The sequence below is a fragment of the Apiospora hydei genome, assembly GCF_038363865.1.
Source record: "Apiospora hydei strain CBS 114990 chromosome Unknown utg000005l_segment0_segment0, whole genome shotgun sequence".
NCBI classification, from domain to species: Eukaryota; Fungi; Ascomycota; class Sordariomycetes; order Amphisphaeriales; family Apiosporaceae; genus Apiospora; species Apiospora hydei.
The window spans coordinates 4,703,707-4,728,813 of record NW_027117364.1 but is presented as its reverse complement, the minus strand read 5'-3'; the positions used below and the strand labels follow the sequence as shown (position 1 = coordinate 4,728,813).

The 25,107-nt window shown below is 55.3% G+C and overlaps 7 protein-coding genes across 7 annotated transcripts; 4 read left to right on the top strand and 3 right to left on the bottom strand.

The window, feature by feature from the left end:
• Window positions 1–612: 612 nt before the first annotated feature.
• Window positions 613–2,140, bottom strand: PG997_006964 (uncharacterized protein; the record flags this gene model as incomplete). Its single annotated transcript, XM_066811279.1, has 2 exons — window positions 613–1,833; window positions 1,913–2,140. 2 exons carry the CDS (start codon window positions 2,138–2,140, stop codon window positions 613–615), a joined length of 1,449 nt encoding a protein of 482 aa, XP_066670202.1.
• A 1,793-nt stretch (window positions 2,141–3,933) lies between these two features.
• PG997_006963 (uncharacterized protein) lies at window positions 3,934–5,804 on the top strand (the record flags this gene model as incomplete). Its single annotated transcript, XM_066811278.1, has 3 exons — window positions 3,934–4,136; window positions 5,136–5,443; window positions 5,566–5,804. The coding sequence occupies 3 exons, from the start codon at window positions 3,934–3,936 to the stop codon at window positions 5,802–5,804; spliced, it is 750 nt and encodes a 249-aa protein (XP_066670201.1).
• A 943-nt stretch (window positions 5,805–6,747) lies between these two features.
• On the bottom strand, window positions 6,748–7,179 carry PG997_006962 (uncharacterized protein; the record flags this gene model as incomplete). The annotated part of the gene is made up of 1 exon (XM_066811277.1): window positions 6,748–7,179. The coding sequence occupies one exon, from the start codon at window positions 7,177–7,179 to the stop codon at window positions 6,748–6,750; it is 432 nt and encodes a 143-aa protein (XP_066670200.1).
• Window positions 7,180–7,642: 463 nt separating this feature from the next.
• Window positions 7,643–8,898, bottom strand: PG997_006961 (uncharacterized protein; the record flags this gene model as incomplete). The annotated part of the gene is made up of 2 exons (XM_066811276.1): window positions 7,643–8,659; window positions 8,734–8,898. The coding sequence occupies 2 exons, from the start codon at window positions 8,896–8,898 to the stop codon at window positions 7,643–7,645; spliced, it is 1,182 nt and encodes a 393-aa protein (XP_066670199.1).
• A 3,504-nt stretch (window positions 8,899–12,402) lies between these two features.
• Window positions 12,403–13,397, top strand: PG997_006960 (uncharacterized protein; the record flags this gene model as incomplete). Its single annotated transcript, XM_066811275.1, has 2 exons — window positions 12,403–12,412; window positions 12,535–13,397. The coding sequence occupies 2 exons, from the start codon at window positions 12,403–12,405 to the stop codon at window positions 13,395–13,397; spliced, it is 873 nt and encodes a 290-aa protein (XP_066670198.1).
• A 5,302-nt stretch (window positions 13,398–18,699) lies between these two features.
• PG997_006959 (oligopeptide transporter) lies at window positions 18,700–21,258 on the top strand (the record flags this gene model as incomplete). The annotated part of the gene is made up of 6 exons (XM_066811274.1): window positions 18,700–18,988; window positions 19,147–19,331; window positions 19,382–19,508; window positions 19,571–19,825; window positions 19,881–20,569; window positions 20,689–21,258. 6 exons carry the CDS (start codon window positions 18,700–18,702, stop codon window positions 21,256–21,258), a joined length of 2,115 nt encoding a protein of 704 aa, XP_066670197.1.
• A 960-nt stretch (window positions 21,259–22,218) lies between these two features.
• On the top strand, window positions 22,219–23,130 carry PG997_006958 (uncharacterized protein; the record flags this gene model as incomplete). The annotated part of the gene is made up of 1 exon (XM_066811273.1): window positions 22,219–23,130. The coding sequence occupies one exon, from the start codon at window positions 22,219–22,221 to the stop codon at window positions 23,128–23,130; it is 912 nt and encodes a 303-aa protein (XP_066670196.1).
• Window positions 23,131–25,107: the final 1,977 nt, after the last annotated feature.

Below are 25,107 nucleotides of genomic sequence, written 5' to 3'. Positions count from 1 at the left end.
TACAATGGCTGGTAGACATGGTTCAAAAGACCGAAGGTATCGATGTCGCCATATTTAGGCCCTGTCGAATCTCGGCGCCGGCAAGACATTTCAAATAGTCTCAAGGGGAGTCGCTATCGTAACCGGCAAAGGCCAACATCAAGTGAAATCAGCCGGTGACTGCCATAAATCGCTCCTTTCTCTTTTTTCACTTTTATCTTCTTTGCTTTTCGACTCATACCGGCAGGCCAACAGAAGTAATGACTTAGAACAGAAGCGGCAAACACGTAGACCCAGAAAGAAGATATTATACTTGAACCAGGAGACACATGCTCACCAGGCCAAGCTGCCCCTTTGTTTTATTGACACTGATTAAACCCATATAGTAACGCCCAAGTATGGTGTATAGTATATATGGGTATCCATATTCACCACAACCGCAATAGTGGTATCTAAATATCATCCAAGTCATTGCCCATCCAACATGTCTTTTGATTTTCCAAGTCCGAGTGTCCGTCCATGTCTATCTATATAGTGATCTCAATCATCACCGACCACCTTCAGCACTAGCGCCAGCCCGGCCCTTCGCATTACCATTCCCCTGTATTACCCAGTCCCGTTTTATATGGATGTCTACCGACGGCTGCCTCCGAAGATCCGGCTTCGGTTGCCCATCGCATCATCTCCTGAGCCTGAGCCCACGACACCATCCCACGACGCCGGCCCAGCGCTGATTTCCTCCCTCACGCCCGGGGACAGGCGGAGCTTGTCCATGCGGAACGACTGGCTCCTGCTGTGCTCGAGAAGAGGGCCGCGAGCGGTGGGCGAGGACACCGGGTGCGAAGAAAGCGGAGATGCGAGTGCAGGAGAAGTCGCCGATAACAGTTCCGGGCTCCCAGGCGCTGTTGATGTGGATGTTCCTGCTGCCGTTGTGTTATTGTTTTGTCGTTGTTGTTGATGATGGTGCGGGTCGTGAATCGTCGCCCGGCTGGTGCCGAACATGTCGTGCAACGTCAGTTCCTCCTCGCTCGTGTCGAAATTCGTCCGCTGTGTCGGACGCGACGTCGTCGTCCCCGATCGTTTTCCCAAGGACTGTAGCTTGTACCCCTCGCGCCGACCGAACTTGGACGGATGATGGCTGCTGCCAGTGCCCGCCGTCCGCTCCGAGGAGCGGCCGCGACCGCGGTTGGAGAGGCTGGCGAACATGGGGATCAAGCGTCGGAGGAGCGGCCCCAGCGTCATCAGACAGGGGCAGATGAGCCCCGCGGTCAGCTCGGCCATGGTCCAGGACGCGGTGACGGCGGCGGTGTAGGTGACGTCGAGAGCGGAGGGCAGGAGCACGACGCGGAGGATCGAGACGATGCAGGCGAAGGAGCCGACGGCGAAGATGCACAGGGTGGCGACCTTTTGGGCCGTGGTCATGTTCAGCTGGAGGACGACGGGGATCGGCAGGATCAGGATGACGAAGTCAGTGACGATGTTGCCGACAGTGGCGACCAGGCCCGTGGCGAAGTTGCAGGTGAAACCGGGGATCGTTTTGTCCCAGAAGGAGGCGATCGGGTAGCACGAGAAGGCGAGGAGGCAAACGGAAATGAAGGCCCAGAACACCGAGATGGCCATGATGACCATGTAGGGTCTCTTGTACTGGTCGATGAGGTGGACGAGCCGGTAGTATTGGAGCAGGAGGGTGAGCTTGATGAAGAGCAGGTTCGCGTGGTAGAGGATCTGCTCCGCGTACAGGAGCTTGAAAAACATGACGATGGTCTCCATGCCACCGGCCAGGTCATAACCATGTGTGCCCAGGCCGAAATACGTATGCGCTATCGCCAAGCCGTTGTTCACGTAGACGAAGACCTGCGAGGGAGACGGCGTTAGACGGCGTCGCGATCTCCTGTCTCCAAGACGAGGGTCTTTGTGAGAGAGAATATCTTACCAAAGCAATAATGGCGAATATGTCGTCCTTACCGATCTCACCACGCATAATGTAACCCCGGGTGTACAGCCTCAGCGCGACGGCCAGCGTCGACAAGGAGGTGCACACAGCGGCGACGGAGATGGTCAGGCTGCCCATGCTGTCGTGGGGCAGACGCGCCCATTCCTCTGCACTCATGCCATTGGCATCAGGACCCGGGATGGCGGGTATTGTCAAGGGCGGCGGCATGGTGCTTAGCTGCGCCGCACAAGTGCCTTCAGATCTACATGAGATCCAAGGAAAATGAGTGAGTGAGAGAGAAACGAAACAAAAGAGCCAAACGAAATGAAGAGGGAAAATAGATGTACAATGCCACACGATACGTCGGACTTCTTGGCACATTGACAGAAAGGGATGTGATGGGACAGGACTCCTGGGGCATTTGTTTTTCTAGAAAAACGAAGGCTGACGAAGACTGCAACGTCGCCGGGGATTCTTGAGCGACAGCATCTTGCTCTGTTCCGCAATCAATAGGCCTGAGTCGAGAGGGCGCGAGGGGTGCTTCTCTGAAAGGGCAGCCTGTTTCCGGGTCGAGAGTCGAATGTCGTGCGCATGCAGGGAATCAATTCCCCGTCCCCTCCACTTGCGTGCACACAATCGTACCCAGATTGCCAGCCGCACGGGGCGCGTAGGGGAACGAGGGCCAGAGCGAGAGCCTCGGCTGATGGCTTAGGAGGCTGCTGCGGTGGGCTCCGTCGTAGGCTGGTGGGCACACAATGACCACCATGACAGGGACGGGCCGACCACCGACCTGTCACCTACTGCCCCTGGCCTCGAGCGGTTCACCGTTAGGTAACACAGGGTAATTGCCTGCTGCGCACCCTGGTCGCCGACCTACCCAGCACTTAGTAAGTGGTTCGTGTACTTACATAAGCTCACTAGACTCTCCGTTGGAAAATCTTGTTTCCGCTGCCAAGCCCTGCCGCTGCCATGCTACACCCTGAAAGTCCAGAGACAAAACACACTGCGGAAGAGAATTGGTATCTCACGATACTATTGCCGCCCAGGAAGAAAGTCTAAACACCTCGCTTCACCTCACAATCGACACCCAATGACACGGGTAAGACTAAATTGGCGGCGTCTCATGCAACGACGGAGGCCCTGACTCGCGTCCACGACCGACCGGCTGGGCAGGGCGGATGAACTGACAAGTAGCACTAGTGTGTGTGTATTGCAGGGGGCCTCAGGGCACTCGCCGCCAAACCCGCCCGTTCAAACGAAACACGAGTCTGTGTTTCTTTCCGCGCATTATTACGCGGCCCTGGCGGCCCCGTTAGCGTGCCAACTTCTGCGAGACTAGATCCTTCCTCGAGCGAGTGCACGGAACTTATACGTGGGACATCGTATAGCCCAAGCTCGAACCCGTAGCCACTCTTCAAGGTCAAAGCCACAAGGAATATGGGTAACGCTACTTTGAGCTATCTTGGTAACCCGGCCCTTGTTGCGAGTGGTGGTTGTGGCGCGCCACTTCCGTCAGTGCCACAGTCGGAGATGCAGCCGTAAATACCGGGTTTGGCCGTTCCGGGGAGGGGGTGCCATGACGGTATCGACACCGCAGTCTGGCGATACCGTTCAACCAATTGAGTGCCCCAAACCTCACGTGGGCCAATCGGGGTGGCCGTGCAGCAGTGGTCGCGGCCATGCCACATCAGGGACCCTATCTGTCCAATCAGTCAGTCCAAATCGCAAGTCTGGGGTACAAAAGGCCCCCAAGTCTCCTTATCTGTGCATATATGGAGACCAAACCGCATGTTAGTCGTAATATGGAAGCCTGCTGAGCCTTGGTGACCAGCAACACTGAATGATATATATTCCGACTCCTAAGCTTACTTCCAGAGGGGAAACATTTGGTCATTATACAACCCAAAAACCACATTCGAACAATAATATTAACGGGAGCTTCGAGTGAGTCTCGAACCAAAAAGCCGATGGAAGCCAGACTCGCCACCGATGACTGCAAGCGGAAAATCCGCCACCTCATCATGGACTTGATGATCGCCGAGACCCTGAGTCCCGTGAACGGGTTCCGATACTGCATCGGGGCCAAACAGCCAGGCTCGCTTGACCTCTGTCAAAAGCTGCTGGAATACGACACAACCGAGAGCCCTGAGGCGTATATGGCGAGCTACGGTGAACGGATCGTAGAGGGAGAGTGGGATCCTGACGTCTTCTTCAGGGTGAAGACGTATATCCGGTCGACCCATTGCCGCTTGCATCGAGATAGGGTACTGGAGGGCTTCGAGAAGCTGCAGGTGGAATACAACAACGCGCTTGCGCAGGCGGAAGAGTTGAGGCGGCACCCCGCATCTGAAAATCGTCAGGGAGGCCGAGATGACGATACTATATCGACTTTATCTTCAAGCTCGACATTGGTGTCGGATGATGGACGATCTGTGGCTTCATTCCATACTGCAAGTGATGCTGGCACGATCGTCCATAGCTCTTGATTAAATGTTAGATTGTTTGTAGATCTTGGAGGGTATTAGGGTATAATACCTTCTTTTTGAGTCGATATGTGTGCTGAGCTTGCTCGGTTTTGAGTCACTTGTTTCTGCTGGCCTGCGTCGATGTGGGTCAAAACGCAAAAGAATGAAGGGAAAAAAGGGCAACACGACGGCCTGAAGTTACGGGATGGGTTTCTCGGAAAAGCACACCTGTAGCTAGGCTGTGATGGTTGGCGATGATCTGTAGGGCAAGAGAACCTACCCAGGTACCTATTTCATATTTCATAGAAGGAACACTTGTAAGTCCAAGTCGAGGCAACGTGGATGTTAAGGTACGTAGCAGCAGAGTGGAGGGTACCAGTTGGGGAAGGTACACCGCCAACATCAAACCCGGGCATCTAGGTACCTACCCAGATGCCTCTTTCGCCATCGACACTTTCATGCCGACAAATCTCCTGGAAAGTGTCGAGCATTGCCAAGAAGGTGACGAATTCCTCCTTTATGCCCATTGCCATCATAAGCTATCTTCATTTCCTTTCCCCATCAGAACAACAAATTCTACCCCGAAGAATCACAAGCCGAGCTTTTGCCAGTCAACACACCCAAGCTGGGTGGTTCCTTCCAAGATCAACTTCCAGCACCAACTGTGCCATCTGCACCATCAAATCCGAGAATCATCTCCTCCTCATCTACTACCAACGCGATCATCATCATCATCGTACCTCTGCAACAGCACATAGCCAGTACAAGGACCTTTTCGATATGGAGAACGAGCTAGCTGAGAAGATCCATCAGCTTGGAGCAATCGATCTCCGGCAAATCATGTTGAGATTATGTCTTGATCCCAAACATAGGGAAGCAGTCGTAGAGGCCATTGGGCTCCTTCCGAAAGATGGAGCAAAGGAGCTTGCTGAACCACAACCGTCCGAGCCGTCCTCTAGCTGGACTCCTCCCACACCAGATGCCCAGAGTGAAGGGTTGGAACCGCCTAAGGAGCCTGCAAGCCGCGCGAGCTCTGTAAACACCACTTCTAACACTCGTCAGAAGTGTAAGAGATGCGATCACTGGTTTTTGGCGACCACGAACGCAAAACGTCTTGCAAGCTCCACCCAGGTATGTCCAAACCAGACCTCAATGTCAGTCGCAGCTATCTAACTATCACTGCCACAGGGACGGTCGTTCTCAATCCAAAATCTCTTATCTGGACGACTCTGGAGGCCAGCTCTGTCCCAAGCGATTACGATAGTGAGAATGGCCGCAAGCTGATTCCTCACGGTTTCAACTGGTCTTGCTGCAATGGCCTGGGCCCGGACTGCCCACCATGCGTTGGGCTGTACCACGAACCCCGACCCAAGGACACGCACGCCACCGGACTGAGCGATATCGAGTCTGGTGACGGAGAAGACTGACGGGCAATGATGGTCATAACATCGGCCAAGGAAACATCGTGCTTCGATCGGGCCTATATGGGAGACTGGCGATTGGTTCAATGGTGGACGGTGGCTACGGCAGCTGGGTGTACTGAAAACTGGCTGAGTTCTTCCACATCTGAGGCCGAGTCGTGACAAGCGCCTGCCCCCTTGACGGTGTTGAAAGCACAGCGAGGGAGATTTGGAATTGCATCTCCCGACTTGACATGGTTTCAAGCATCTGCGTTTTATTGGGGACCTTTAGCATTCATGGTACCAGGGGGATGTTAGCATTCAGGCTCATTCCGACGACTGGTCCTTCACCTGCCTCGCACCGGACATGAGGCTTGGAAGACGGAGACTCAATTAACATAGCAAGAAAGCAACCTTAGCGAAGCAATTGCTAATCAATATTACCGCTTGATGATGACGAGTTTCTTAGGAGTGTGCATTGAGTGTGGGTGGTGTCCATGACACGTCTCTTCCCGATCTACGACATAGATGACACACACTGACTGTATTTGAAGACTAACTGTAGCGCAAGCGAAGCAATTGCCATGACATCATCTACAGATTCCGAGCTCGTCGAGTTGAACCAGCCAGCCACCATGGTGACCCCAGTTGAGTGCCCCGAAGCGCGCGCAAGCCCTTCCAACCTCAGGTCTCCCCTATTTGCTTATATCACTGATAAACCTGCCCAATCAAATTAACTAATACCTGGGCAACACCAGAGGCCCTCGCCCTGGCACGACCAATTTCACACGAGCCCGTGTCTAGCAAACACACCTAATCCAAATAACACACGACACCGACTGAGCACCCCTCGACCCCATCATCCAGCATGACTTCCATAACCGCCGACCTAAACAAGCTCACCCAGAGCGACCTGCGCGAGCTCGTCCTCAAACTGGCAAGCCAGGACAAGAGCAAGACGCTGCTGGCCTCAGCCCACCAACAAGCCCGCGCGATCCTCGAGCGCAACCGCGCCGAACAGGAACAAGCGGGACCCGAAGGCGGCGGTGCCCGGCTCCTGCGCCTCAAGCTCTCGACGCCGCTGCCCAAGGTCGCCTCCGCCGACCTCCGCGAGCTGGCCCAGGGCGAGGGCGGGCTCGAACAGTACCGCGACGAGGACGGCAAGTTCGTCTACCACACCGGTAGGTAGAACTATACTCGCTGCCATTATCAAGCATAATCCCAGGCTCTGCATAGGCGAAGCCATCTTCTTCCCCGACTCCATCAACCCCGACGGCTCCGTCACGGGCCGGTACAGCTGGACCTGCTGCGGCTCCGACGGCGCCGTGAGCGCAGGCTGCGTCTCGAGCGAGGCCGTGCCGCGCGACCGCCAGATGCGCGTCCTCAGCAACATGGGCTTCATGGTGGGCTTGCGTGCCCTGCCCACGACCCCTACGCCCGGTGCGCTCCCGGACGGCGTCAAGACCTCCTACTTCGAATGATTCGATATCCTGGGCTACGTACGGGGATGTTTCGTTAATGGGCTGGACTGGCTGGTTCAAACTCATTACACACTTGGCACGTATCTCGGTTGGGCGTTTTCCTAGGACGGGCAGATTGTGAACAGCACACTTGAAATTTTCCGACTCAGTTTGACGTGGCCCCAGCAAGAGTGGTAGATACACCACCAGAGATGTGAGATGGCCATATTGCGTTAAAATGACCTTCTGACCCATGTATCGTCTAAAGCAGCGATATCTCGTGCAGGTATCGTACAATAAAGAAGCTGAGCAACAATAGCACATGCGCGCTTAAACGCTTTTTCGACACTTGGAACACCCGTAACCCAATTACGCCGCCGGTAGGGAAGAAAAACTACCTACATTTTACCGTCCTACTGTAATCAAGAACAGCTGCCCATGCTTGTCCTCGCTCAGGCGCTCGTTGTCTTGCATAAACATGGGACCGTTCAGGTCCGACTTGGTCTCGAAACCAGGCTTGCCATCCTCTCGGTGGCTGAGCGACTTCTTACGGCCACCTCGTCCGGGACCGAAGATATCCTCCATCTCAAGGCGGAATTTGCTCTTGGGCTTGTCCTCCTTGATGCGCAGCTTCTCAAAGAAGATGTAGCCGCCGTAGAAGATGGGGCTGTGGTTTCCCACACTTGGGCCGCTCTTACCCATGAAGGTGTTCAGCTGGCGGGCCTGCACGACTTGGTCGTCAGGGAGACATGCGCTGATGGCACGGCAGAGAGCGGCCTGTGTGACTCCGTCCTTCTTCAAGAATGCACGAATCTTCTTGCGCAACTCATCGCAGGTTTCGTAGACAGGCACGTCGCCTTCGTCCTCGCCGTCGAGCTTGATGTCGCCCGTGTCGATGGCCTCGGCGGCCTTTTGCTTGTCCGTCTTGCCGGCATCTTTGCCTCCTATCGAGGATCGCGCCTTCTTCTTGGGCGGGACAGCCTTCAAGCCCTGCAGCTCGCGCTTCTTGAAGAAGCGGCACGCGTTCAAGTACGCATCGGACCCCTCTCCCTGGTGGACGCCCGTCTGGTTCATGAAGCGACGATAGGAAGCAGCCGAGACATCGATGGCATTCTGGAATTCGCCGACCTTCATGACGCCCGATTCGATGAAGCGGCGAATCTTGCTCCGGATCTGGTTGCATGATTGGTCGATCTCCTCGAGGCGCGGGTCGTCGTCGGGAATTTCGGGAAGGCCTTCGGGACTGGGTTCCTCGATGACGACGGCGTCGGACTTGCGCTTTCTAGGGGCGGAAGTCTTGGTAGGTTTGGAGTCGGAGGCGGGACTCTGGGGGCTGGCTGCCGGCTTGGCGCCATTGGGAGATTGGGCGGCCCCGGCATATTCGTTTTCAATGCCGTTATCGAGATGGGACTGGGGCGGTGGCTGTTTTTGGGTGCGCGTGTCAGTGAGACATTCGGGGGTGAGCAAGGGCTGGATGGATGGGATCAAAGACGCACGGGTGCGGAGAAGGAATGATGATGGCCATTGATGCCGTTTGTGCCGTTGGGGGCGTTGCCGTTGGCTGAGTTCTGGGCCTCCGGCATCAAGCTCGGCCACAGGACGTTGACGTCTCTATCGCCTAGGGGGCGGGCCGGATCCCAGGACCAGCCGGAAGAAGACATGGCTGACTGTGTGCCTGTTTGTTGGTTTGCTTTCCGGGATTTGGGTTGGGTTTTGCGGGATTCAAATGGATTCGGATGCTGCTGATTGCGCTGCCGCGTGCATCCAATTGTCCAACCCTGTCTTGTAGGTATAAGTTGAAGGAGAACCAGGTCTCAGATTGGAAGAGAGACCGACGGTAGGTGCTATGAGAGCTAAATTTAATTGAAAGATGATTTTGGAAATAGTTGTCTCTCTATGGTTGAGACTGGTGGGATGCAATGGGCATGGAAAGTCGAGATACCGAATGAAAATAGGCAGACGCGCACGACTGGGATTTTTTTTGTCTGGTCCCCTCAAGAAGTTCAATCGCAAAGTGCAAGTGCAAACAGAGTTGCCTTTTGACGTAGGTACAGGAAGCAGCAACTGCACGCTGGAGCGAACTGGAGCTTCGCCTTCCTTAGCGGCCTCTGGCCCAGGACGCGTCTAGCTGGGGGACAGCTCCATGCGACTGCCAAAATGTCAACAATTGACGTCAAACCGCTGTCATTGGCCAGAAGGGGGCGTTGTCTTCCCGCCCGCCCTATTTTTTTCCTTCGCTCCCGCGCAAACGCTCGGGGTGAGGCGCGTTTTTTTCGGGCGCGGGCTTTGGAGCCTTGAGCCCCTAGGGGCCTAGGGGCGCTAGAAGAACAGGCCATGACAGTGGACGGGCGCTAGAACCTGCCAGCTGAGGTTTGGGCGGTTTTAAGCCACAAGATGCTACTGAGTGCCACTGAAGATGTGCCGCACTCGCCGGCAGCCACAGTAGCGGATGGATTATGCCCACTTGGGGGTCCAAACACTTATGTAAGACCAAGGCCCTTGATTAGCCCTGGGAAGCACATCTTTAGGTAAGTGCTTCGAGTCAATCAGTCACCGACGAAGATCTCCCCAGAAAGAGGTTGCGGAGGAGGGACCTGCGAACCACCAAGAGGGGACTGCAACTGTCAGGATCCCCCTGCAAAAGCCAGTTGTAAAACCGGCACTTCAATAACCAACTAGCATGGGACGGCATCTCGAATAAATTGACCTTGGTTTTACCAGAACCATACCTACTACACCTTTGCGCAATGCCTTGGGCGAGGTCAGTCCGCCAATACCTTGGTGCACCTTGCATCTGACGAAATATTGGGTTGGGGATCAGTACGAGTTCCGTCGTCAGGTATCCAGCTTGCCGCGACGATGTGAGGTGCGCTGCCTCATGATCACCAAGAGAAGACCCATCGTCCAGTCCCGGTTTTCACCATGGAGAAATCCTTGAAATGTGGACTATGCTGCCAAGCCGAAGAGACTCGGCCGACTTTGACCGCAGGCTGCGAGACGACGAGATCCGACGGCCAGACACTCCTGTAGATCCTCGCCGTCCCTGTCTCCGTCAGTCTCGCGCCAAGGTACATACCGAAAAGCAAGTCGGCCAATTCACCGAAAGCGTGCTTGAGCCATGAAGATCATGGAGTTCACCGTCTGCGAAGGCCCGGGGGCCGCAATATGCTGATGCAGCTGCAGCGATTCGATGTTCAACCTCGAGGCCCCATTTCCGCAAGCAATACAGGATCAGCGCTGACTAGCGGCCTGACGAACGATCAGCCCGCCCGCTTTCATATAGATGAGGCTATTAGGCAAAATGGCCTCTTGTCCTCAGCAGGCCCCATTCCAAGGTTCATGAGACGCCTTCGTACAGGTGGCTTAATTATGTCGTTCGTCCATCGTCGCACAAGAGGGTAGGTTGGTTAGTTGGTTCTGTTGCTTTCGTAGCCGATCCTTCATCTGCCTATGGTTCCAACCGGGTTGTTGGCTTCTATATACTTCGCTCGTGTACGTCCTTTCTTCGTTTATGGCTTCAGAGAACTCTACATCATCTACCTAGTGTAGTTCTCTCTCGTTTTGTTCAGTTCTACTTCTTGAGCTGCATCGGCTATTTCAGAACGTCGCAATGCCCTCTTTCACTCCCCTCCGGCTTCTCGTAGCTCTGGCCAGTGCAGGCGCAACCTTGGTTTCTGCACACAGTTTCGTCTCCAACATCAACATCGATGGTCGTTCCTACCAGGGTTTCCGCCCGCTCCCCGGGTACCAGAACCCGCCCCTCCTGACGGCCTGGTCGACGACGGCCGAGGACCAGGGTTACGTCAACCAGACGAGCTATCAGAGCCCCGACATCATCTGCCACCGCGGCGGCGCCAACGGCCACGGCCACGCCCCCGTCAAGGCCGGCGGCCAGATCCACGTGCAGTGGAACGGCTGGCCGCAGAACCACCGGGGGCCTGTCCTGGACTACCTGGCCGACTGCGGCGCGTCGGGCTGCGAGACCGTCGACAAGACGCAGCTACAGTTCTTCAAGATCAGCCAGGCCGGCCTGGTGACGCCGGCGACGAAACAGAAGGATGGCAGTAATGGTGCGCCGTCATTCGGGTACTGGGCCAGCGACCAGCTCATCGCCAACAACAACTCGTGGGTCGTGGAGATCCCGCCGCGGATCAAGCCCGGCTTCTACGTCCTGCGCACCGAGATCATCGCGCTGCACAACGCGTCCTACTCGGACGGCGCCCAGAACTACCCGCAATGCTTTAACCTTGAGATCCAGGGCGCCGGGGGAACTGAGGTCCCCGCCGGCACTCCCGGGGAGAGTCTGTACCGGGCGAGCGACCCCGGCGTCCAGCTTAATATCAGCACGGGGCTGCAGAACTACCCGATCCCGGGGCCAACTTTGATCAGCGATGCGGTTACTGCATCGCTCAGCCATCCGGTCCCGACGGCATCGGGGACGCCCATCACGGTCGATGAACTCGTCCGCAAAACTTCTGCTCCCGGGCACAACGTGATCGCCACCCCGACGCAAACGGCGGCTGCCAATAATGCGAAGGGTCACCCACGAGACTTGGGCCGGCGCTGGTATCACCAAGGGCAGGGTTTCTAGAGTACCTGTGCGGGTCGTGACACAAATTCCATCTCCTGTGGCTGTTGCCAGTAGAGCAGCAGACATGGTTTCGTGTACATAGTTCACCATTTATCCGCAATGTATATATCATTCGCTCTAATCACTGCGCGACTGCTCCTGGCGAAGCCTCCCAATACAGCAGAGGATAACAGCTCATCATGAGTAGTAGGCTGTTGATTGCAGCAGCTTTCCATCAGAGCCGATGCAGCATGCCGTACCACTTCGCATCGCACTCTACTTAGGACCGATGCAGCGGGATGCTACCAAATCCCCATGGCGCTGCATATTACTCATTAAGCCGTCTTAGCCATTTCCATGTCCATGCGGGGTGCAGATTGCTAAGTCCTTCACCTGGTGCGAGTGCGGTTGCCGCCTCATCACCCGGGTTGTCCCAAGTTTGGTTCCTTTTGCCAAATCTGGCCAGCGGGACGCCGTCCTAGCCAATCGGCAAATTACCCCCTGTCGGATGGAACTTTGCCGCAGCAGTCTGCCGGAGACGTCCTCATATAGATGAGTGCTGCTGGGTGAATATATATGTGATGGCTTAACGACGATGGGAGTCGGTTGATTGTAATCCAACCCCATCGCACCGCAACCGGACTTTGTGGTATCTTCCTCCCTCGGCTTGCGAAACAGACAGATCCGTCTCATCAACGACGTCTTGAGACATGGCCCTCTTCAAGAGCCTACTCGCCCTCGCGGCAGCGTCCGCCTCCCCTCCTCGCCCAAACCGCCTCCGCCGCCGCCTCGGCCGGCTGCGGCAAAGAACCCACCCTGACGGGCACGTCGCCGTACAGCCTGACCGTGAACAGCAAGCAGCGGCAGTACTACATCAAGCTGCCCCCATCGTACAACAACACGCACCCCTACAAGCTCATCTTCACCTTCCACGCGCTCGGCGGCCAGGCCTCGCAGGTCGTCGCCGGCACGGGCGGGTACCTGCCGTGGTACGGCCTGCCCGCGCTCGACACGGACAACACGGCCATCTACGTCGCGCCCAACGGGCTGAACCAGGGGTGGGGGAACCAGGGCGGCGAGGACTTGACGTTTACGGACGCCATGATCAAGACGGTCGAGGCGGACCTCTGCGTCGATACGGAGCATCGGTACTCGACGGGCTTCTCGTACGGCGCGTCCATGTCGTATGCGATCGCGTGCGCGCGCGCCAAGGATTTCAAGGCCGTCGCCGTGCTCTCGGGCGGGCCCATGTCCGGGTGCACGGGCGGGAAGGACCCGATCGCGTGGTATAACCAGCACGGCGTGAGCGACCAGGTGCTGCCCATTGCGCTGGGGCGGCAGATGCGCGACCAGTACGTCACCAATAACGGGTGCACCAAGAAGACGGTACCGGAGCCGGCGAAGGGCTCCGGGACGCACATCAAGACCGTCTTTGAGGGGTGCAAGTACCCGACCACGTTTGTCGCGTTCGACGGGCCACACACGCCGCAGCCGATGGATAAGGGGAGAGCAAGACGTTCGCGGCTGACGAGAGTTGGGCTTTCTTCCAGCAGTTCAAGCAGGAGTAGGATTTCGTTGCAAGGTGGCTGACGAAGTGATGGAAGTTTCGTGCATCGCAGAGACGATGGGGACGCCGGTTTGGGGGTGATGGTGGCCAAGCATTGGTGAAGAGCATTGTTTTTCGGGTCCTTTTGATGTAGTTAAGCAAGGCATTAACACACGTTGCAAACCAAAACATCAAGTAGAATGTGATCTGACAGCGACTCGACCTGTAGCGCGATGTTCCTGTTCAGGAGATGTCCCAGGATCTGCAGTGTAGAGTCTCGTATGGATGGATTGGAGAGGTCCCGGGCTGCACGCCACGCAGGAGCTCAAGAGCTTCTGTGCTGCAATGAGGGCATGAGGGCACCCTCAAAGTCAGGCATAGCTGATTGACACGTTCCATGGTCTGTGAGAATGAGTTCTCCAAAGCTGGGAGCCTATGTGCAGCCCTTCGTATCGAGTCCACCGTCCAGTCCGCATGCGTTACGCCCAGCCTCAGGCGGACGGGCGAGCATAGGCGAGGAGACCTACTCAGTGGATAGGTTCGGCGAAGAACGCACCTCACCCACCCTACCATCGAACTTGGCGAGACGAGCTACATCAATGTCAGCTTATCGTATGCAGTGCATCAATGCCATCATCAGCCGTTTGATGCAAACCTCGTTTATCATGACAGCGCATCCGCGGCGCATCCCCAAGCCCCCGCAACAATGGGAACTTCTCAAGTCACGTAGGTCACCCGTCACAGCTTGGCTTATTGGGTTCTTGCTGACACTTATCACGCCTTCAAGGTTGATGAGAATGTGTTTTCTCGAGAGAATCCCGTCCATCGTTACGAGTGGGGATTCTCCAGGTCGCATCCACTACCTTGTCAGCTGGCAGCCGGTCAATCACGAAGAGACTTCATAACAGAGACCTCGATCGCCATCGCACGTGGCGCTATTGAGCCTGGCGGGCTATCGCGCAACCGACAACCTTAATTTGAAGGTGTCTGTGACGCCCAGGAAGTAACGCTACGACAAAACGCTCATGATGCGATCGCTTTGAATGCTCTCAGCCCGTTTCGTGCCTGTTTCGTGAATTCGTCCAGTGGCTTCGTCCAATACCGATCAACCTTCGCGGCAACAGGCTTCACCACGACGTCGATGCAAGAGAGTCTGGGTCTACATGAGTACCCGACTACGATCGACGTTCTTGACGACTTCATTCGACCATGGCAACCACCCGTTGCGGCTGATCGGATGGGTGTCCAGCACCGAATCCGCCCGCCTTCTAAATGTGGCCAAGCCTGCCTGGTGCCCTGGCCCACGGCTGCACGGCGCTGTTTTGCTCGTTACATCGGTCGGGGGGCTAGGGCGAGAAGCTGAGAGTGACGATCATCTCTCGGCCGGCTCCCGGATGGCTTGAGCCGACATCCAGTCGTTGGTCGTTTGAGGCACCAGGTGGGCGCTCGGTGCTCGGCGCGAAAGCTATATATTATGGGCATCTTGATTGGGGCCCGTCAATAGACGAGATGGATGTAGACAAAGCCCGCCCCGGCGTCTATTGCTGTTGTCATTATCTGGTCAGGTCAGCAAGGCGGGGCTCCTTGGTCAATCACAATCATCACGTTCACATGGCTTCCTTATTTGGGATATGCTCATTTGGCCGTTCCAGGCTCTCGGCTTGACTTGGCTCGACTTGGGGGCCGTCAGCAGTACTGTAGCCTTCAAGGAAGCTGAATCGATAGGGGTGGACAAAAAAGTGGTGGTATCCATCCGTCTGACAATTGCTGACATGGTTGTCTTCAGCATCGATTGCGTACATATGCGAACAAAGCTGCATAGCCAATGATCCTCCTGCCTTACATAGGTGGCCCGAATTGAGTGGGCTGACGGAAGCGCGGAAGATGGAGGCGGGATCTCAAAATCATGGTTGGCTCCATCGATGGTGTTTCGGCTTGGCTTTCTTGGAGGACCCTTCATTGGTCCTACGAGTACTTTCTGCAAGTACGGAGTAGAAAAGAAGCTCTCGGCGTAGTTCGGTCTGCTAAAATAGTTGGGCGTTGCATTATTTCATGGCAACGGCAAGCGGGAGCTTGCGATGATAGCTTCGACAAGTTGCAACGCGATCAATTGACACATGGCGTGATGCGCCATGTTGTGTAGTGCTTGTATGTAGTTGCAGGTAGTGCAGATAGTAATTGGACGGGCAAATATTACCCGGTAGCTGCTACCCTAGGTTGCGTTAGGTGCACTAATGAAGAGCCGACACCAAAAGTGCTTTTGATGGCGGCACTCCAGATAAACCGTCAACGTCCCTATTGCCCACGCGAGCCGAGGTTCAATCACCACCATATGATGTCCTCGCGTGATAAAGATAATGAGATCTTCCATCGCAATCACCAATTGGCCACAATATTAGGAGATACTGGATGAGGAGGAAGGAAGCGGGTGTCCAGTTTTGGCTTATCCCCGTGGCCGTGCCACAGTGCCACAGAGATGAAAGATAAACATCTGACATGCTGACAGGCTGACAGGCAGACCCGATATGCACCTGGAACAATTCCCGGCGATTTGCGACCTCCAAGCAATATCCCGTGTTCATCGGTCGATCGCGCAAACATGTCAAGTTTTGCAGGATGAAACAATGATACGTCAAAAACAAAAGACACCTTCCGTTTCGGCTCATGGTGGTGTGTCTGTTGGGGCAATCCGTACCAAACCGACGGTACGGTCGTGAGACCTGGGATAACTGGCTTCCCGATGAGGATAGGTGACAGATACCCAGCGAAGCAACAAGGCTTGGTGCCGAGGGAAAGAGGAGTGCGCCATCTAATCAGCTATCGCTGCCAACTTATCTCAGATGTGGCGACCTGGTTGGGATATTCCGGGATAAGGAGGGGGGCCAATACGGAGTACCGCTCGGCTAAAAGCAGCTTGAGGCGACCCCGATGTAAGGGCGAGGCAAGAAGTAGAAGAACACGCCTGCATGCCCCCATTTCGAAGCCATAGACGCCAAGGCACTCTCAGTTATTAGAGCCGAGCCAAGGTTTCTGGGCGGCTACGACGGCCGTAATCTCACGCCCAGTAACGACTCCGCGCTTGCCGATAAGAGCAGGTAGCAAAGAAAGAAAATGGCCTGCCATTCGAAAAGAGGCATCTGGTCCGGCTTACTGGCAGGGCAGACTGAACCCAAGAGACGACGTGGTTGCATGGGTACCTATGTAGATAACTGAGTCGCAGCCCGTCCAGAACTCCGTCCTCGGCCTGCTACGATCCGGTGGTGTGAGTGATAACGGAAGGCAAGAAATCAAGCTTGATTGATTAATTGACAAGCATTGACCGAGGCCTGGTCCCAACATGGACATGGTTGGTTCGAAATCGGCCATAGCTTCATGTCCCTCCCTGCCAGCATTGCCAGCCTGGTGCAGAAAGCGGCGCGCCCTGGTTTTGGCAGTTTTCCAGGACGTTGGTGGACCAGTGGAGTAAGTCGTCCGTTCACGCCCTCTAAATGGCGCCATGAAGAAATCTAGGGCTAGAGACGGCGGTTTTGCGATATCTGATACAAACCAGAATCATATTCGCATTTTCCAATCATCTATCACAGAAGCAGAGAAGGGATGCAGGCCTGGCCATCTGGAGGATCGATTGAGGCGTTCTTTGAAACGGCCAACTGCAGAAGCTCGTTTCGTTTTCCAAGGGGGCAGCAATGGAGCGCATATGTACATGTAGTAAGTAGGAGGTAGCAGGCTAGCACATGGTGATTTGAAGGCAAGGGTCGTATTGCACTCAGGCACTTGCAGTGCCAGCGAGCGAGCGAGGAAGGTGCCGCTGTTGCAGTTGCTTGCTGACTGCTTCTGCACTATGTTAGCTACGGTTTGTCCCGCTTTCCCATGCCAACATGCCCACTTCGCCCACTCGCACCAGCACTCTGTCTAGGAGGTCCGGCCGGGCTCCATCTCAGTGGATGCCCTCAATCAAGCCAACTGACCTATCCCGCACCGCAGGCGCCATCTCAAGTCCAACTGCAATTTGCTTGTTGGCAGGATGCTTCAATGTCCCTGGTCGAGCTCGCATTGAAGGCCATATTCCATAACATGACACCTATTCATGTTACAAGATGCATACGGACACACCTATTCATAGTGGTGCAGCCACGTACACTGCCCATTCGCAGCGACAACGGATGTCTCGAGGGCTTGCTGACCGGTGGCCTGTGGTGGCGTTCAGCTGAGTCCAGTATTGCAGTGAGGGGCTGCAGCAAACAAAACTCCCGGCGCGAAAAAAGTTGAATACAGCCAATAGGCCTCGTCCTATTAATAAATTGCAGCAAAAACCAGTTACGCTCGCGTGGTACGGCAGACACGGCGTCCTGTTTCCTGCTTTTGCTTGCTGCATCTCCTCTGCGTCTCCTGCGCCTGTGTGCTGTGTATTCCCCGCGCCCATCGAAAAAGGCTGAAGCACGGTTGAAAAAAAAGAGCCAGCAGCTGAACACTCCAGTCTCCAGCACTGTGCACGGCCAAAATCACCCACTTGCCGAGATTCCTAGTGAGCCTAGTGAGTCCAGTCCCCTGCATCCCACATGCGCCAGGTAGCACGCACACCCTTCTGCTCAATTATCCTATGTGGTGCGACACAGGCCCAGACAAGCAACAATCAGCATGCTCCGATGTAACCAGACGATCGATTTGCCTGGCCGCCCTCTATCGCGTATGTCTCGATTCGCCTGCACCGAATATTCCAAAGAGTCCTCCGTCCTCGACGCCCCAATCGCCGCCGCATGCGAGCAGACGGGCCAAGACACCCAATCGCTACCTACAACTGACGGGCGAATCACACACCTGCCCCATCGGGCCAAGTTCCAGCTGGATCCTTTCAGATTGGGGCCACCATGCGGGTTGGACGCCGGAAGGATGAAGGGGGGTCCCTAAGGTGGCCCTCGCCTTGAACGGCCATGGATGATGGGGGTTACCTCAAGTGGCCTCTAGTCCAGGATACGAGTGAGCAGGGATCTTCACCCTCTAATCGTCCCTCCTCGACCCTTGGCAGCCAGCATTGATTGCTTTATCCATCCCCGTTTTGGGATTGGAGAAGAGATTGGACCAATATTGTACCAGCACTATGGCCCAGAACGAGAGATTGCCACGCGATCTCTCGGCTTGCATCTGTATATATAAAACCAGTGAGGACTCCACGCCGAAGCTGGGTGGCTCGCGAATCTCCAGCCTTCTGCTTCCTTTTTTAATGCTGCCGTTGCTGCCGTTGCTGGGTTCCTCGAACGGCCTTGAGTAGCAGTACACCCGTCGTCGCATTGAATTGCGACTTCTCCCCGAGCACCCTCCGGCGCGCTTGGTACTTTGCGATTCGCAATGACTACGCCGGTGATTCACGACCACACCGTGCCCCTGGCCGACACGGCCGTCACGGAGCGCGATGCCGACACCTACAGGGAGTCGCTGGCACCCAAGCCACCCGTTTCGGACGACAGCGATGGCGCCCACCACACCACCAACGAGAAAGAGGTGCTCTCGCATCCCAGGTTGTCCAACGACACCAACGAGAAGGAGGCTGTCATGAGGGTCAGCGAGGCCGAGCATGAGGTCGAGGTGTTCGATTTATACAAGCCCCTACCGGTTTTGAAGGGCGTAAAGAGGAACCGTACCCATTCACCATCCGTGCTGTTATCACCGGTATCGTGTTTGGCTCATTGATTAACGCCGCCAATGTCTATCTTGGTAAGAATACATCAACTCAATCTGCGCGTTCTCTTCCCCAAGCTGTCGTGTCGTCATTCTAACCGCCCCGCGCCCGCACAGGTCTCAAGACGGGGTTCACCTTCCCCGCCGGCATGTTTGGTTCCATCTTCGGTTTCGCAATTATCAAGTCCATCTCCAAGGCCGTGCCCGAAAACACCCCAATCTTGGGCGGCTCCTTCGGCCCGCAGGAGAACAGTATCATCCAAGCTGCCGCCGTTGGTGCTGGTGGTCTAAGTGGCATTTTCGTCGCCGCTTTGCCTGCCATGTACAATATGAACCTGCTTAAAACCCCCAGGAAGACTTTGGTCGCATTCTCACCCTCACCCTAGTCGGCTCATTCTTCGGTCTCTTCTTCGCCGTCCCGCTGCGCAAGTTCTTCGTGATCAACGTTGCGCGCGAGCTGAAGCTCATGTTCCCCACCCGTAAGTCCTGCGGATGATCCAATCCTGATGGATGAGCAGTCGCAATCTAACCCTTGCCATAGCAACCGCTACCGCCCTGACGATTCGCTCCATGCATGCCGTCGGATCGGGCGCTGCCGAAGCTCTGGCCAAGGTCAAGGCACTGGGATATGCCTTCACTGGAGCAATCACTCTCCGCGTTGTTTCTGATTATGCCCTGGGCATCCTCTGGGATTGGCATATCTTCACCTGGTTCTTCATCTGGGGCAACTACAACAACTACGCCATTGTTATTGAGAACTGGGGTTGGTGGATCGAATGGACTCCCGCTTTCATCGGTATGCCCTTACAAATGCATCTTCTTCGGGTCACGGCCCTTAACTAACCCCCTAGGTTCCGGTCTCCTGGTCGGTCTCAATGTCGGCATCTCGTACTTCCTTGGTAGCTTCGCGGCCTGGGGCATCATTGGACCTTTGCTTGTCTACACTGGCGAAGCCGTTGGTGTCCCACTCACCAGCCCCGAGGATGGGGAGCTTCACGAGAAGTGGCACAGGTCCATGTCCTATTTCACCATGTCGAATATCCAGGATCCTGATGTTACTCCCAGTCCTCGATACTGGCTCCTGTGGCCTGGTGTCATGGTTCTGCTTTGCTATTCCATGGCCGAGTTCGTGTTCCACTGGAAGATCCTCTGGTTCGGTTTGAAGTACGCCTGGGTCGATACAGCTGGTACCATCAACGCATCCTTGACCAAGCGCGGCAAGGCCAGTCCTTGGCTTGAGAAGCAATCCAACAAGTCAGTGAACGATAACGGCAATCTGGTCGAAGACTTCGCAACCAAGGACCAACAGGTGCCGGCTTGGGCTTGGTCTCTTGGCGCTCTTGTGGTCATCATCATCTCCGTCATCATCTTCGAGGTTCAATTTCACATCAACGGCGGCCTCGCTGTTCTGGCTTCGATCCTGGCTCTCATCTTCGCCTTCATGTCTATCCACGGTGGTGCCGTCACTGACGTTACACCTCTGACCGCTTCCTCTAAGGCTTCCCAGCTGGTCTTCGGTGGCGTTACCAAGGGTCACGATGTAACCTCGGCGCAAACCGCCAATCTTCTTGCCGGTATCATTGCTTCTTCCGGTGCCGACATGTCTACCGCCTTGACCGGCGATTTCCGAACCGGATTCCTGCTGCGCACCCTCCCAAGCTGCAGTTCTATGCGCAGTGCTGCGGCTGCATCATTGCCATGTTCCTCGCACCCGGCATCTTTGTCTTGTTCGCCAAGGCGTACCCTTGCATCCTGGATCTCTCTAACGAGAAGTACAAGGGCCACTGCGAGTTCCCCGCCCCGTCCGTCACCGCCTGGAAAGCCGTTGCCGAGGCCGTCACGGCGCCCCAGTTCCGCATCCCCCTCAGCTCGGGCATTTTCGCCATCGTCCTCGGCGTCATCTGCGTGATCCAGGTGGCGGTCAAACGCTACTACCTCGTCGGGGCCCGCGAGAAGTACCGCGACTGGCTCCCCAACTGGATGTCCATTGGCGTCGCCTTTGTGCTGCCCGCGACGCAGTACTCGACGGCCATGCTGATGGGCGCCGTCATTTCCCACGTCTGGAACAAGAAGAACCCCGTCACCTGGGACCGCTACTGCTTCGCCATCGCTGGTGGCCTGGTGGCCGGCGAGGGTCTCGGTGGTGTGATCCAGGCTATCCTGACGTTGGCTGGGGTGGGTGGCAAGCTTAAGGGTTCCCAAATAGCCTGCCCGGTCGATTCTTGTTAAAGAAAAGTCCAAACAGGAAATGGGAATAGGGATGAGTATATGAAAAGTAATAATATAAAATTAAAAAAACACAAACAAGATGAAAGAAGGGCGCGGGCTTGTCTGTCTATAAGCGGATTTTGGAAAGACGAGACGCTTTCGAGAAGCTTCTTGCTACGATACATATACACACTAATGTTCGGGAACTTGCCGGGGACTCGTGATGGTGCGCTTTGATTACGGTGCCTTTCTCTCCATGGCGTTGTTGGAATGTTATATATACCCTCCTAGTTCAATTCAGTTATGATCTGTTCACTCAAGACGGTTGTGATGTTACCCTCGAATCTTCAAGACACGGATGATCTATTCCTGTTATTAGATCATAATAGTGCTGCCGTGGAGCAGTGTCTTGTGTAAGTTTCACGTGATGTAAGCAGTATATATTAACCATGGGCGGACGTCGAGTAGCGATACCAGACGTTCTAGTTGTTGTGAATTTTATTCTATTACTTCGAATGAAGATACATCCACGACAGGAGTAGTGCTGTGCCGATCAGGTATTGCAGCTTACTTTGCAGCTGGACTGACCAGGTCGCAACTCGCGTCCTTGAGGTGGAAAGAAAAAAGGAAAAGGAAGGAAAAAGAAAAAGAAAGGAAAAGGGAGACACAGCAAATCAGACATGCTGACCTTGAACCTATCACACCGCCGTGATTGCCCCGATCTACCGCCCCGGCTCGTGTCAGCTTCCCAGTGAGATTACTAGTTTCGTTGGGGGCGGCTCGCTCAATGGTTCTTTCTCGTTGGCGGTGGCACTGCATAAAGTGGTCGGTGTCCCTGTACGACGCCAGCCCTCTTCCTGTGCGGCCTTATTATGTTTTTAGACGTTCTCTCGTCGAAAGGATTACGGGTGTGAACTTTTCTCTTTAGCAGCCAACCCCCAAACCCAGAAGAAGTCTGGTTCCTCCAGCTTCTTAAAAGCAATGGCCACGACCGCCACGCGTACGGTCCTCGGGCCCCTCACCACCTTCTTCACGCCCGACCCGACATGCGTCACGCCCATGGCCGGCTCCTGCGACCAGACATTGTGCCACGCCTGGGCGGGCCAGACGTGCCATCTCTCGTCCGACAGCTTCACGGTATTCGACCAAACCGCCTGCTGGCCGCCGGTCACGAAAGGCGTCGACATGCCGGCGATCGAGGCCCTCAACGGCTGGGGCCTGTACTCGCCCGGCCTCTCGTGCCCGGACGGCCACGTGCGCGCCTGCACCAAGACGGGCGGCGACGTCGAGGGCTTCGCGTTCCAGTTCCCGCCCACGGCGGGCGAGACGGCGGTCGGGTGCTGCCCTTCCTCGTACGCCTGCTCCCGGGCCGGCGGCCCGCGTTCGGCGCAGACGTGCATGCGCATCATGACGAAGGCGTCTTACCCCGTCGTCAGCTGCGGCGGCACCATATCGCCGGGGACGACGGCGGCGTCCCGGACGGCGTCGGGGGCGACCTTCCACGTGCTGGTGGCCCCGATGATCCAGATGAACTGGCAGGCGAGCGATCTCCCGGGGGCGGCAACAACCACGCCGTCACAATCGGCCACCACGGGGACGGGGCCGACGACGGGCACGACCGAAGCCCCTGCTCCGTCGGGCCTGAGTACGGGAGCAGAAGTGGGAATAGGAGTCGGGGCAGCGGTGGCTGGGTTGCTCTTGCTTGGAGGTGCTGTTTACCTCATCTTGTCTCGCCGGAGACGAAGCAGAGGACAGAACGAAACGACGGGGGTAGCAGGAGATCAGCCAAAGACGGGAGATGGCGGAGGACAGCAGCAACAACAACAACAGCAACCGAACAGAAACATCGTCTACGAAATGGGTCAAACGCCGCGAGCCCATGAGTTGGGCTAGGATGGCTCTGGGATGTTTGGAACACCAGCCTGAATTTTACATATATTCAGTTACGAGATAATTTAATTTACTATTCGTAGGATACCTGGATTGCCTCATCGTGTTCCTTCTCCCTTCCCAAGTACGGGATGGCCAGCCAGGCCCCAAAGGGAGCTGCCCTAGCTGTGGACTAAAGGTACCCCTGAATAGAACTGCTTATCCTTTACTGACTTATTGAACGGTAAGCATAGGGCTTCATCGCTGAGAAATTCTATAACCATATGGCCTTTTGGTAGAGATATGTATTGTGTAGACCATTGCTGTACCCCGAAAGACAAGTCAGCAATCTTCCCTTTACCCCCTTTTCTCGTCCCCTCTCGCTGTACCACGACTTCTGCCCTGAATGATTGGACATTTTGTTTCTCGACCCTAACATGTGTCAATCTTCTTAAATTCGTAATCTCCTTTAACATCAACGTTGTGTTCTTTGCTCTTCGTATACTAGCGAGCTAGTTTTGTCCTGTTGGGTACCATGGAGGGATGCAGACATAGTGTACATAACGATAGGGGTATGCACTTCCGATATTTTGCGGTACTGGCTTATTTTGTAATAATCTGTATCTGCAATTAAAAAAATGACGAAGAACAAACTGAGTTCCATTCCTTGATAGCTATTATTCAATGTGATTTGTGTTTGACTCTTGGTATTGTGGACTATGTAGAGGCATCAAGTGGTTTTTACTTGTCTGCTTGTATCGATCTGCATGTGCTATTTGGTTCTTCATAGGGCAACGGTTGACAGAAGTTGAAATGAGCTGTCTGTTTTCGGTGCGGGCATCTCGAGATATTAAGTCTGCCCTGTTTCGGATATCGACTCGCGGTGTGCAACAGGGGAGAACGCCCATCGATGCCTGAATATTATGATGCCCAACAAGGCATTCCTCACTTTCAGATCCGGGCAAAATGAAGGGAATACTGCCAGAGTCGTCAAGTCGATTAGTGATCTACCGTCCTCCCCGAAACCCAGAAGTAGGGAAACGTAATATAATCTTGCCCAGACGCAGACGGTCTTGTATCACGAAAGAGCTTTTCTCGAGATGATCCATGCGGTTATAAGAACCGATGCAATATGCTTCAACATAGGCAACCTGACTGGTTCATTAACGGCTTGGCTTGAATTGATTTGACCGGCTGCTCAGTTCTGCCATCATTATTACGTCCTGGGGCAAGCCGTTGTCGGAGTGGTATCCAGAATACGAGCATGCTGTGTGACAAGTTATGTCAATACACAGGTCGGTTTCAACCTCTTCACGATATCGGGGCTCTCAGGTGTACCAACATATACCACATGACTGCACCATGACGGCTCGGATCACGCGGCTCTCGGTAGGACCCGACAGCCCGGGACCGGCCGCTCTTCTAGACCCAATCCAACCACCCGGCTGAAATAGAACTCAGCTGGCTATAACTGCTGAATGACATAAAGCAACCCGTGCGTGCGTTCTCAAACAGATCGTGGCTATGCGGGATTTGGGACAATGTTGTGTGCGAGATGGCTAATAAGGCGTCTCTACCCAACAGTCCGTGGTTACCGTGGCTGCTAAGCGCCCAAGGGAAATTAGCCGTATTGCTGACTTGCAGCCGCTGCACGAGCGGAGGGAAGCTCACTGGCCCTTCGCCCGCGGGATGGCAAAACTGTGCTGTCGTGGACTGCCTGGCAAAAATTGCAATGACGACGATGACATGCAGTTGCAGGGCTTCTCATAGGATTGGGGGGTTGAATGCGCTGGCATGTCCCAATTGCCAATAGTTGCTGGTTCGGGCATTCTGTCGCATCCACTAACCTAACCCAGCCCCAGCCCCAGTGAGCCAGTGAGTGAGTGCCAGCCCCCTCAGAAGGGCCCCCTCCCTAATCCTGAGGTTAAGCTCTGGGGTCGTGGGTCAATGCACTGAGCTTGTAGGCGATTAGCAGCCGATGCCAGGATGCGGCCGGGAGGA